This window comes from Carassius auratus, unplaced genomic scaffold, assembly GCF_003368295.1.
Source record: "Carassius auratus strain Wakin unplaced genomic scaffold, ASM336829v1 scaf_tig00011294, whole genome shotgun sequence".
Lineage (NCBI taxonomy): Eukaryota > Metazoa > Chordata > Actinopteri > Cypriniformes > Cyprinidae > Carassius > Carassius auratus.
In genome coordinates, this window is record NW_020524189.1 from 730973 (window position 1) to 745750 (window position 14778).

Here is a 14778-nt window from a genome sequence, read left to right on the forward strand (position 1 = left end):
ACACTCACACACACACACACACACACACACACACACACACACACACACTGTATTCTATTTCAATACTGTACATTATATATATATATATATATATATATATATATATATATATATATATATATATATATATATATATATATGCATTTCCATTCATTAATCTTTTTATTTATTAATTACTGCCTAATTTTCAACATATCAAACAATTCACTTATCTACAGTCATTTGCTTAGAAAACAGTTTTGCATTATCTTAATGATACAACAACAACAAAAAACATTTCTAAACAAAAAATAATAATTAAAATCAATACCCGACGTCTGTGTATTGATTCGGTATAGTGATAAAATCTCATTGCAGTACTAGACAGTATTGATTTTCCTCGCACTTGTAGTCTTCACAGATCCCAAGAGATACTTTATATTCTCAGCAGGTTTTGCTTGATTTAATTTAATTAAAAAATATAGTCGAATTTAAAGTTGTTTATTGTTGCAGAGCCTATGCATTGCCAATTTTTTTTACATAAGCAAATTATTTTACCGACAGCTGCTCTGCATTATGCTTTATTATTTTTCACAGATTTTATTTATTTATTTATTTTTACCATGTGTGTAAAAACTGCTATTTGTGCTGTTAAAAACAAAATGTTTATTGGCATAAAAATCACTTGCATTCAGTTATTTGCAAAAAAGTAGTAGCACAATCTGAAGTATCAGTGGTGAGTGAGCTATAGTCTAAATGGTGATAACAGATACCAAAACTTTATATTTATAGGAGCTGAATTATTTATGTAAATGAGACCTTTTCCATTCATGCATGTGACACATCTTGTTTATTTTCCAGACAGTTTAAAACTGCAACAGGATTTGACTTCAAGTGTATCGAGACTGGCCTTTGCCCTCTTCCGGCTGTGATTTTACATCTTTTCTTCATCTGACATTTAAAACCCCCACAGAGAGGAGAGACGGAGGCAAAAGGACAGAACATTCCCAGCGGTCTTCAACATGATAGCTCTTACCTGAACTGTAAGTGCCCTGTTTAGCTCATGATGATTTTTATACATTCAATCTTTTTTTTAAAGGAGATGCATGTACACTACCGTACAAAAGTCTTGGGTCAGTAAGATCTTCTTTAAAGAAATTAATATTTTTATTCAGCAAGAATGCATTGAATTTATCAAAAGTGACAAAGACATGTATGTTTAAGATTTCCTTTCTTTCTCTTCATCAAATAATCTTAATATTGTATCACAGCTTCCACAAAAATTAAACTGTTTTCAACATTCATAATAATTTGATCAGCAAATCAGCATATTAGAAGGATTTATGAAGGATGATGTGACACTGGCTGCTGAAAACTCAGATTTACTTTCTCAGGAATAAATAGAATTTTAGATTATATTACAATAGAAAACATTTTTTATTGTAATATTATTTTACAATATTTACTGTATTTTGAATCAAATGCAGCCATAAGAGACATTAAAAAAACCTGACCTCAAACTATTAAACAGTAGCCTTAAATTATTTTATTTCAAAAGATCATAGCTTATTTTATTCTTCATTATCTGTTCCCATTAACTGGACAGAAACCAAAGTGTGTCTTGACCACAGTCCTGCTGTCTCGTGAATTAAACCTCAGCACACACTGTTCAGACTGATCATTTTGATTGGCAGAGCTAAAGGGATAATGTACATCAATTTTGATTCTGTCATGGTAACGCAGACCCTCTGCCACACCCTGAACGCCCCCCACCCAATGTATCTAGTCTGTCAGTCAGACGGCGAGTGTGACTTCATTTATCTTTGTTAGTCCACTACTGCTCTGGAGGAATAATTAGTCCTGTGTGAGTTGGAAGAACCAGCCAAGGAGAAACAGTGTGTGTGTGTGTGTGTGTGTGTGTGTGTGTGTGTGTGTGTGCATGAAGAGAGAGAGACCCTGATGTGTGAGCTTCACTAAAACTACACAAAGCCAATCTTTTCAAAGGAATAGTGCTTTTAACCCTTACTGAGATAGTGTCACATGGGACGAGATCCCATAAGGAGAAGTAGAATAAAAAAAAGCAAAGTGCAGACTTGTGGGTTGTGTTTATGTGTGAAAAAGAGAAGAGTTGCTGTATCTAGTTTGGGGAAAGTGTGTTAGGTCCCCTGAGGATCCTCTCACTATTGCTTTCTTTGTTTTTGTTTTTTAATCCTTTAGACTTTCATTCATTTTTTTGCACCAGGAACAAAAGCACAGATTAGAACTACATTTTTATGCTTTATGAAGAGAATGTGATAAGTGGCTGCAAAGATATATATATAAAAAGAGGATAGATAATAATAATAATAATTAGATATATAATTATTATTACAATCTTTTCCGACTGGTCTGGTACTTGATGCCTTCAATTCTTTTATTTCAAAAGATTAAAGCTTATTTTATTCTTCATTATCTGTTCCCATTAACTGAAGCATATAGAAACCAAAGTCTATATATATATATATATATATATATATATATATATATATATATATATATATATACTCTAAACTTTTAAATATATTATGTCATCACAACATGCAGTACAAACAAATCTTTTTTGGTTTATTAGAATTTTAATTTTGTATTGAATACTCAATGTTTATAAATATTAAGTGAGTGTCATATGACAGTAAAGGATGTTGTGGGTGGTTTCCAGGCTGTTGCTTTGCACTGGCTAAGATATTTTAATGGATTTTAAGTGTGTTTCTATGCAGTTTCTTTGTGTTATTGTAGGTTGTTATGGGTTATTACTAATTGATGAAGTTTATGTGAGTTATTCTTTCCTGTGTAACAGTTATAGTGTTTTGTGAATGGTTGTGGTGACTGGTGCTAAACCTTTACTTACTGTAAGCTTTCTGATGGTTTTTAAAGCGCCACTTCAATATGTGTGGTGACGGTTTGGCTCAAACACATTACATTAAGGATGAACAATAGTTATACAGTAGAAGCACCACTTACTAACCTTCTGCATTATTAATTTTTCTTTTCATTTAGGCAAAGTGATGCTAGTAGCTCTCTACTGGCAATGAAATCATTTAGAGAAAGGAAAGGTGTGTGTGTGTGTGTGTGTGTGTTTGCTTTAATCACAAGTGGTCTCATGGTATTTTATATGATCTCTGTGTTCATTGATGGGTGTGCTCTCTGTCTCTCTCTCTCTCTCTCTCTCCCTCTCTCTCTCTCGCTCCTATTGCTGTGTTTGGTTGTATCAGTCAGATTTGTGAACGTGAGAGTGTATGTGAGTCTGCAGTGCCTCTTGGTCATTTGAAACGGCAGTCTTTTCCTCCTCTTGGACTGTATGTGTGTGTGAGTGTGTGTGTGTGCATGTGTGTGTCCGTCCCAGCTCTCCGTCCTCAGAGAGGAGGGAGTCTGACAGGCTGTTGGAGATCAAAGAAGAGACATTTCATTTGGATCAAGGACGGAGCTTGAACAGTGCTGTGGGGTTTTTGAAAAGAAGGAAAGACGCTGAGGAAAGAGTAGTGAACGTACAGGAACGGGGGAAACTATCGTCCAGTGTCCTGTGAAACAGTAGACCATACGTTTCTTCAGTGTTGAATGCTTCCTAAACAATTTTTGGAGGTGTTGTAGAGCGCAACGGTTTCCTTTAAGATTTCAGCACACTATTTAAACGCTATTTAAACATTTGGTTGTGGTTAAGACATCATGGCTGTGCAACTGATGCCCGAATCTGCCGTCTGCTTGCTTATGGTGAGTACAAAGCATGCGCCCACTTAAAACACCCTCAGGATTGAGTTATATGAACAATCTGTCATATGTGACCTGATGGATTTGACTGCAGCTCAGGTTTTCTTTTTACTTTACACACACGTACACACAAAAGCCGAAGCACATGCACTCTGCAGCACCGCCACCAAATGCTGACTGAATTGCACGCCACGCACATTGCAGGGAAAAAAAAAATGACAGGTATCCTGACATCAGCATCATCTGTGTGTCATCTGTAATACTACTGCTTCAGTTTTAAGAGAATACAAGAGTTCGGCAGATGCACATTTGCAGAGAGTGTGCTTTTCAAACACTCGGGTCTCATTACTGCACGATGGGCTTCTTTTTAATAGTGCTGATTTTTGTTTCGCTGACTTTGTATGTGTGCGCGCTCACGCCGTTTGGCTGAATAAGGTGTTTGATCTCTTTTTTCAGTCTGTGAAATCAGGTGGCTGATGATTATTGATTGTGTGCACCTGTTTCAACACAATTTAGTTGGTGTATTGTGCTTTTAAAATGTGTAGAGAGAGGTTGTGAAGCTGAATGTGGCACCGTGGTGTTATCACCCCTCTACCCTACCTGTAACAGCTGTCTGTCTCCATGGTGATAGGCCACGGCTCTTTCTGACATGTTGAGAGGAAGTGAGACAGACAAGGAGAGAGAGAGAAAGTCAGAGCAAAGTGCTCTGCAAATAAGCTTTCATCTTCTGTTTCTCATTTTCTTTTTATCCCCTTGTACCACCTCTGACCCTGGAGTTCAGAATACCTTGGAATCAAATCCAAATCCGCAACTGCTTTGGAAGATCCATCTGGTGATGCAGTGGTATAGGAATGTTGGACGGTACTGATATGAGATGCATAAATAGGTTAAAACTGTACTGTTTTGTTTGTTGTTGTTAAAATGTACAGTAAATAGGAGATAACAGATACAGGTAAAGGGTGTACTATTTTTGTATACTGGCATAGAAAGAGGTCTCTTTATGAATTGGAAAAATTAAATGATATTTCCATAATTTTAATGAAATGAGATACAACTATTTGAAAATCTGGAATCTGAGGGTGCAAAAAAAATCAGATTTGTCAAAATGAAGTTCTTAGCAATGCATATTACTAATCAAAAATAGTTTTGGGACACATATATAAAGTAAATAAGCCAATACATTCAATAAATATTCACTTTCATACTATCTATCTATCTATCTATCTATCTATCTATCTATCTATCTATCTATATATCTATCCGTCTGTCTGTCTGTCTGTCTGTCTGTCTGTCTGTCTGTTTTTATTGTTCTATTGTTCTATCATTCTATCTATATGTCATTATATTTATCTATCTTTCTATCTATCTTTTATCGTTCTATCTATCTATCTATCTATCTATCTATCTATCTATCTATCTATCTATCTATCTATCTATCTAATGTATATCTTCAGTTCTCCATGTGCTTGTCAAGTTCTCTTTCTCTCTGTTTATTATCATTCAGAAATGTTGCCAAGACAGTCGAATGGTTCACACATGCATTCACATATAACTCATTCCAAATATAGACAGCTGAACATGTTGAGTATTCCTAAGTGCACTTCATCTTCCCTTGTTTTTAGGCAGAGATGATTGCATTTCCTTTGTATAACGTATTCATTAAACAGCCTCAGTGGCTGTATGTTTTTATAACACTAAAGTGCAGATTCAAGTACACACTTTATCATGTTAAAGCTGTAGTAACGTGAAATATTAACATGAATTTGGGCTGCCTTTGGATGTATATTAATAGTGTATTTGCAGTAAGCATTAATATTTTAGTCAGAATGTTAATTAAGATGCTTGACATTTGTAAGAGACAACAAACCACAATAAAACACAAGCAGAAATCCATGGGAAACACTGTGGCTGTGTCATTCTCATTCTCTCTCTGTCTGAGGGGGACATCTGAGGGTAAATGGCTGCCAGCCTGGCTGATGAAGGGCCCTCGTTCCTCTCACTCTCATTAGTCTTCTAATAAAAGCAGTGAGCACTTTATATTTTTATTCATCCCCTGCATTTCTCAGAGACGCTCAGACATGGTTCAATGTCACGGTGACATCACAACGCCCAGCATTTTCCTTTGAAGCACAAAAACCTAGACGGTAAAATGTGATCAAAGTTATCGGTTGATCTGGGGGGGATGCTGAAAATTATGCACGTGGTATAAGCAGAAAACTGACTCTTATTTTCCACTGTTTACAATTTGCATGTATCATGGGACTTCAGATTTCATAAATAAAAAAAGAAAGTAAAACTGAACATATTTTACTGTTTTTCTCAGTAGATCTGGTGCACACGATCAGAGTATGCACGATCAGAGAAATATTATTTTGTAACATATGTTACTTTTGATTAAATTTAATTTAATACAAGCCTCCTTGTTGAAAGTACTGTATTAATAAAAGTATTCATTTATGTAATAGTGTGTTTTTTGAAAGACATTAACATCTAAATAGCATCTCTTTGTATTTTACAATTGAATATTAATAGTAATAGCACTTAGCTCTTCATTTGCATGTGATAATGCAGAATTTATGGATTTATTATGACACCGTGTATGATGATTCCCAGTCTGTGACATGTCCTCACACTGCATGTGGCATCTGTTCGACTGCCATGGTTACAATAATGATATACACCTACCAGCTCCTCCTTAGCCATCTTGCCAACTAAATAATTTTATAGAAACATATTTGTGACTGAAGATATTTTTTACGTACTAGTGGTCTGACCAAAAAAATAAAAAAATAAAAAATACTTTTACAATGCCATTGTGATATAGAAAAGGAAATATGGGAACAAAGATGAAAATAATTCCATTTTCAGAATTTGTAACTCTTGTGTTGTCCTTTGTCTATACAGTATAAGCTTTCCTACTGAAGATTCATGAGATGAACCTTTGAGCTATTTCAGAGAAATGGTTTATCATTGGTTTATCATCTACATTCTCTTCATTAGTCAAGATTCACTTGCACAATTCATGCCAAATTGACAAAACATCTAATAATAGTGTGTAAAAATACAAATAAAAAGTGTGCTTGGCAGTTTATGACAACTAGATTAACCATTTTGCATTTAATGACTTATACGATGAACTAAAGACTAGATGTTTTGGGGGGTAAGACTATTGCACAGAAAACTGTATAATACATTTTGAGCAACATGACATTAGCAACTGATAATGTATGAAACCGCAGATAAATGTGCGTAATCAATTGCATGAATGTACAAAAGCAATCGCAACTTGTTCAAAAGAATGAGAAACTGGTTTTATGATGTGTATTAATGACTAGATGATGTGGAGGTTGTACAAGTAGTTTTGAAAATTTCATTTCTGTTTTGAAAAATGCACCAAAGTGACTGAGAAAAACTAATAGGCTCATATCTTCTGCTTTGTCAAAATATTTTATTTAACACTCTTTTATAGTGGCTGCGACAAGTACTCATCTCACATCTTTTCCTGATAAATACTTTGCTAGTTTCCATATCAGTGTATTAGCTTAACAATGCAAGTATTTATTCTGGGAAATTCGGGTTCTTAAGGAAACAGTGTGAAGCGACATCTCTTGCTCAAGATCACTAGCCTTATCTGTCTGAGATGTTCAGTCCAGCTCTGTGACCATCAGAATCTCATTACAACTGCAGATAGTGGCTTTTAAATGTGTTTTGGTATTGGCTGGTCTTTGGGTTTGTGTCATGTGACTAGTGCTCCTGTAGCTTAAACAGTAGCACGTGGCTGTAGCAGGTCCAAAGTCATGAGTTTGAGTCTGATGCACGGATGAACTGATCAAATGTGAAGCTTGAGCTTTGAGTCACTTTTGATGAAAGCGTCTGCCTGTAGCAGAGTGTAAATGTGATTGAATTGTTTAAAGGGGCAGCAAATTAACATAAATGATAAGAGACATTTCTGAGAGCTGGTAAAATAATTGAGTAATTTTATCAGTATTGGTTAAAACATTAATCTTCGAAATCTTCTTTTTGTTCCCAAAATACTCCTTCCGGTTTGTCACAAGTTTCGGAAATGAGTATGGCTCTGTGTGACGTTAGATGGAGCGGAATTTCCTTATATGGGTCCTACGGGCACGTCTGCCGGAAGAGCGTGCAAACAAGGCCCAGTTTGACGACGGATTTGCGTATCGTTTATTTCTTAAGGATGATGCAATCCCAACGAAAAAGGGTCACGATCGTGTGTTGGAACCGCAGGCGGTGAGTAAAACTGCTTCAAATATCTCTGCCTCCTTGTTAGTGCGTCTGCCTCCCATGCCAGAGACCCGGGTTCGAGCCCCGCTCGGAGCGAGTCGTTGCTGCTGCTGCTCTCGTTCAGTTTCAGCCTCGGGATCTGATTCTGGATCATAAATAAACGACTGAATCTGACTGTTAGCCATGGTTTGTTTTGGATGATGGTTTTTCCCTCACAGTAATGTCACAGCTTCCAAACGCTCTCAACGCAAAAGCCTACTGGCGCTCGTGATTCTTTAGCTCCGCCCACACGTCACGCCTCCAGCCGGTCGTGTTTTTCTGGGAAAAATCGGTACAGACTATCTTTCTCTTATGAATATAATAAAACTAAAGACTTTTTGGAGTTATGAAGGATGCAGTACTACTCTATACTCAAGATTAACAGGATATTGAGTGAAAACGAGCATTTCACCCCCCCCTTTAAGCTAAAATTTAAATCAAACGCAGATCAAGCACCATTTATAAGTGTATAAACAAATATATTGGTGGATTTTGATGTGATAAGATACGATTTTTTTTTTTACTGGAGGAAATGTTACTATGGATTATGGAAAGTTATTTAGACAAGAAGCAACGGTTTAAAGTTATAGTGATTTTGAGGGATTTGCTGATTGTTATTTTCAGAAAATTCTTAATTTTGTTTGAACTATTCATTTGATTTTGTCTATGACATTGAAATATCTGATGCCCTTTTGGGTAAAACTAGTGTAGCATTTTTAGCATTGTTGTTTTGTTTATGAATTCGTTGTTTATACATGGCATATTTTAATATAGAAATGTTGAAAAATGTTTCATAGTTCTTAGCTCAGTTGCATTGGCTCTGACAGTTGCTACAGAACAATACGCAAAGGCTAAGGAGATTAGAGTCAAACGTAGCAGGGAACCTCTCAGAATTAAAAAATATATTTTCCCCGTTCTCATTCTTTTGTATCCCCTAGCCTTTCTCTAGCCTGTCCTTAAAGATCTACTGCATACCACAATGCTGGGTGTATTTCACCCTTTGAAAGGATCTTTTTTGCATGAAACTAGACAGTTTCTTGGCCCTGAGTAGCATTTTGCATATTTGGCTCAGGCGTTCGGTAGCTAAGGTGATGAGATAAGCAAATCTGCCAATGAAAATATTTCATATGCGTAGTGAAAAGCACACCAGTGTTAAACGATCATTAAACTATTCTTTCTTCGTGATCCTTCAGAAATCATTCTAATATGCTGATTTGCTGCTTTTTTAAAGTTGTTTTGTCAACCGTGATTTACTGCTAAAAAAATAAATATAAAGATTTAATAAATAACTCTATATATTTTTTACAGGTTTTTGTGTAAGTGTTATTTTCTCTAGTACCTGTAATAATATTTTTGGGAGGCAGACACAGTGTGAACTGCGGTGAACACCGATGCTCTACCTGCTCATGTGTTTGGACACTGAGGGCTTGAGACTCTTCTGATATAAGCAATTATATAGTCCACGGGGAGCTGCTAGGATGAGTGAGCATTTACTTTTTATCTCCTCCTGTGTTTATCATTTCATAACCTCTTTTCTGTCTTGTCTGTTTAAAAGCTTCACTTATAAAAGAACCACAGATGCTGGGGAAAGTGTGTTAGCTGCTCTATAACGTTGCACTTTCTCAAAGAGCGTAAAGGACACCCTTGTTTTGGAGATGTCCTGACTTTATCATTTCATAGGTGTAAAGCTAGGTGTAAAGGTCTCAGACAGCACACCCACAGACTGCCTACAGCCCGTTCACAGATCACAACAATGCCCAGAGCTCTGATTCTTGACTGGTCGACTATCCATCAGGCTACTTGGAAACAAAGTTGTTTATATGCACTTTGAGGAAGATCTGGTTACTAACCTAGATGCTTAGTAGCAAGTAAATTAAATATGCTTGGGCAAAACTGCATATTCTGATTTGTTTGGAGTTATTTATAATGAAATAGTCAGACTTAAACTATTTTTATAAATAATTGAAGTCCCGTGTTTCACTCTAAAACCTACCTGACATATATTTACTAGACATCAATCTGATCAAATAAAAGCTGGGTAGTTTAAGATTTGAAAATGAAGAAATGTGTAAATATAAGGGTTGTTATTTAACAGTTGTTATACAGAAAAGCTACTTGCAAAAAAAAAAATTGTTTGTTTAATAATTTTGTATAATATTTACAATAAAAATCATATTTTATAGTCATATCAAACGGGTCAAAAACTGTTGGAATTTGGCCTATGAAAACGCAAATAGGAAACATATATTTTTAAAATCAGTGTTCACTTAATGGTTAATATTATCCAGACAAAAATATTTGTCATTGTAATATTTTATTAAAATGGAATACGCTAACCTCCTCCTGAAATGAATTAAATTTTTGGCTTACGTCACCAGTCCCTCTTATAATCTCTCCCTTCCAATCATCCATCTCCTTTTTTTCAATGTTGACCACTTTTCACAATCCCAAAAGATCAATCCTATTTTACTCAGTAATACATTTGATTTTGGAACTAAAATGAGTTGAACTGAATTGTGAACATTGTTTCATGTTGACTTAAATATTGTATGTAACATTTTTACGGTAATGCTATTACTTACTATCTGTCTGATGACGTCACCTGTACATTACACGGAGTATATTCAATGTAATCTGCCCTTGATTAAAGCTGCACAGAGCGCTGTGTCTTCATTTTAGCATTAGGCAGTCTGTTCACACACTGAGCTAATGGAGAGGAATGGATCATCTCTCTTTCTCTCTTACAGAACAGCCCTTGAATCCGCACTAACCTCATTAAACTGCCTGCATACGGGACATGAATAGAAAAATTAGGTTTGAGATGCACACATGCGAGTTCAGAGTCGCACATACACACCAGATGTCTCTGCCACATTCACTTTTAATCACATTAGAGCTTATTACAGTGCTGGCCTTCCGTTGTTTGGCTTTATCGATGATGTCACCCCTCTGTGCATGTCAGTGTGTGTGTGTGTGTGTGTGTGTGTGTGTGTGTGTTCACACATTTCTGATATATTGAGGTCAGTGGAGCACAGCACCTCTCCAGCAGGACATCCATCACTGTGTACTTCAAGAGAGGAGAGAGAGAGTGTAGTATGTATAGTCCTGTTGGTCAGAAAGCAGCTGGTGTGTCACTTAACTTAAAAATATATACTGTATATGGTAACATATAAGTTACTGGTTTTATTCAAGTTGAAAAAAAAAATAGTTCACCCTGAGCTGGGCTATACTGTGTGATTCATGCTCTGTGCTCCACAGACATACAAACAGATAAATGTTAATATACACTAAAGTATGCTAGAGCCCATTTTCAGCTTAAAAAAATTATCATCAGAATCAGAAAGAGATTTATACCAAGTATTCTTGCGCATACAAGGAATTTGTTTTAGTGACATAAGCTTCCACTACACAGAGACAACATCACACAGCCAAAAAATAACAAATAAAAAAAATTGGCAAATAAATAAGTGTATAAACAATTGTGCTATAAATGATAAAGGAATAGATCCTAAATGATAATGGAATGGAGTCTTTTCATTGGTCAATGCTATTGTATGGCTTTAAAAATCTTGGAATAAAATCCTAAAGCCATTAGTGTTATTGTTAATTAAAACTATTAAAAATAGTTTTCAGTTATTTTATAAAAAGATCCAATAAAATTACATGTAAATATTAGATTAATATTACCTTGGTAATGAACTGAAATAGTTTACGCTAAAGTGGAAGTACTAAAATGACTAAAACAGAAAAAAAAAAAAACTAAAGCTATATGTAAATATTAAAAGATGCCAAGAAGCTAATTTAAATTTAAAATAATAAACTCTCATTGAAAAGAAATTAAAATAGAAACTGATAGTATGAAACAAAAGCTAATTTAAAATATGTATAAATCCTATAATAAATACTAAAATAACACCGCAAGTCATATGGACCACACAAATAAAGTCACACAGGTTTGGAACAACATGGGAGTAAATAGTGATTAAACAGAGACAAGTATTATTTTATTTTTGGGGGTGGGGGGGGGTGTGAACTATCCTTTCAAATATGACTGAATCAACCTGACAATATCAGGTTACACTAGTGACTTACACCTTATTTTTTTTTTGAGTAGACTGCATCTCTAAATAATTTTAATTGTGACAAAATACCCTTATTTTTAAATAAATAACACTCATAACATTTGAAACACGAAAAGCGTTGAAGTGCAACAGACATGAAACCATTTTTTTAAGGTTCAGATCAAGTGGAAATATATCCTTAAGCCAGCAACTGCAGATGCTTACGGTGTAGTCTAAGAGTCCTGTGGGTGTGTGTGTGTGTGTGTGTATTACTTGATATTCTGCAGAATGACATCATACAGAAGGTCTAAGTGGAAGGCGAGAGAGAGAGAGCGAGAGGATGATTTATAACAGTTTTGGGAAGTACACCTCCCTTCTTCACACACACAGCTACAAGACTGCTGCGAGACCTCATGCTGCTGTGAACCAAATAAGATTTCCTCCTTATTAAAATGTATAAAGTGTGAATATAATTAATGAATTTGCCCTGTTTTCAAACTGCCAGTCTCACTATTCGGTCGTCAGCTCATATCCCATGAACAAATTCAACCAGGATGTGCAGATTCCCAATAAGACAGAGGTTATGATGTTGATGCAGGATCACTAGTGGCTGCTGGCGTGTGTTGCTCTGTGAGCAGTGATCAATATGAATCAGAGTATATGAAGCTGAGACTGTGGGTTAAATATCACTGTCTGTAACTGAGATGATCAATGGGGCGCTGTTTCCTGTGACTCTCTATTTATGCACCTTATAGATTTCCTCCCTTCACTCCAGAGCTCAACCTCTCACCTCATGCGGCGCTTTGTCCTGTCCTGCTGTGTCTGTGTGCAGGAGAGGAGATGGGGAGTTAATGTGACTAAGAAAGAAAGAGGAAGTGTTACAGTGTGACTATGTTGCTGGAAATGGCTGATGTGTTCACTTTAGGAATATATGAAATTTTTGTTTTATTTGTCAAATGTACAAACGTGTTGTATGTTGTTGTTTTGTATTAATGATTGTAAAGATTAAAAAAGAATACATTTTATAAATATACACGTATAGAATACATGAATGGTTTAATTTGTGCCAAAAATGACGTGACATGGCACAAAACAATAAGAATCATTCAGGGCTTTTCAGAATATATTGGATTTTTATTTACGTATTTTTGTTCAGTTTTGATAAAATTGTATTTTATTCCAATTTTACAAATATGTACTCACAGAATGAGTATATTAAACTAGATGTTTCTGAGAAGATGCAAGTGGTCCTTTTTTATATGCAAAACTGATTATTGCTATCTGTTTGGTTAGGTTTACATTTACATCTCATTTATTCGTGCAGCAGATGGTCTTGTCCATAATGACTCAGAAATGAGGAATACAACAAAGAAATTCATCCTAAGCAGGCAGTAATATGAGAATTTTTATAATACAACGTTCCAGGATTGTTCAGAGGAGTACAGGAAAATAATAAAAATATGTATGTATTTGTTTATTTGTAATCTTTATTTTTCTATTTTGTGTCACTGGAGCATTCAGAGAGTTTGATTTGCCATACTGAAGCATTTATTAAATGCTGCCAGGAGATGCACAGAATGAGTGCAGTGCACAATATGCAGAAAATAGTTGGATGGAAACTAGTATATGATGTTGTAGTCTATATGGCTCAATTCCTTGGAATTTTTGGGATGCAGTTTGAAAATCCTAAAACTAGTCGCTTAGAAAAGCAGTAGCACATCTCTCCTCAACAAGCTGCATGATTCAGTAAAATATTCAGGTGCTTTCTAGAAAACGTGAATGATTCTGTTTCCATGTAAATGTGGATTATGTAGACACTATTCCACTGCCAGTTTCAATACAGAAAACCGCATTCATTTGAATTTTACATGTGTGTTGTGTGTATATTCCCATGTGTGTATCTGCGTCCATGAGTGTTTGTAAAAATCCTGGACCCCCAAACATTTGAGCGCCTCAGATAATTCTAAATCCCATCTGCCGGCGATCTCTTTGAGCGTTTACACCAGCTGATCCCTCTCACCTCATCTTCCCTGATCAGAGCCTTAAACTGGGGCTTTGCTTTAGATCCTGGAGAAGCGCAGGAGCAGTCTGCGTGTGTTTATGCATGTTTGTCTATCAGAATGTGTGTCTTTCAAAGCAGATGCGTATTTAACACATGGTTAAGCATCGAATCCGTTCAGATTTAAAGTTCAGAGCTCTGCAGTAGGAGGACCTCTGGACTCCTTCTCTGTGCTTTATTACATCTATATATGTTATATAGCAAACAAATATACAGAAACAAATCTGCGCTTGGTGCTAAGGAGCACAGGTTAGAGCATTCAGACTCTTTTCAATAGCAAACAACTCAGAATAGAACAGCAGAAGGAAGAACGTGTCCACTTTCATACATAACTATAGAACTATAAAAGATTATCTCATATTTTATAACATTTGTTTTGTTTTCTCTTTTGCTTATCCCATGGGTGTGTAACAAAGAGCGAGAGAGAGGAGAAAAATGTATCTGAGACAGAAATGAAGAGAAGGGGTTAATGTCCATGACTCACAGCACTGACCGCTGAGATCAGATCAGCCGAACAGGACTGGAGTTTATTTATAGGGCTTATTGTTATGGAGGAGGTGTTAGAATAATGCATTCTGATCAGACAGACTTGAACTTTTCATGTGTATCTAGAGTCACAATTTCAGACCAATCAGGAACAAAAAAAAATAGCAA

At 35.7% G+C, this 14778-nt stretch overlaps 1 protein-coding gene across 1 annotated transcript in view; it reads left to right on the forward strand.

Annotated features, from left to right (window-relative positions):
* Positions 1–3304: 3304 nt before the first annotated feature.
* The window catches only part of LOC113073063 (FERM domain-containing protein 4A-like), a 127433-nt gene continuing 115959 nt past the window's right edge, over positions 3305–14778 (forward strand). The window contains exon 1 of the mRNA XM_026245960.1: positions 3305–3726. Coding sequence (XP_026101745.1) covers positions 3682–3726 — 45 coding nt within the window. The 5' untranslated portion in view covers positions 3305–3681. The remainder of the gene's footprint in view (positions 3727–14778) is intronic.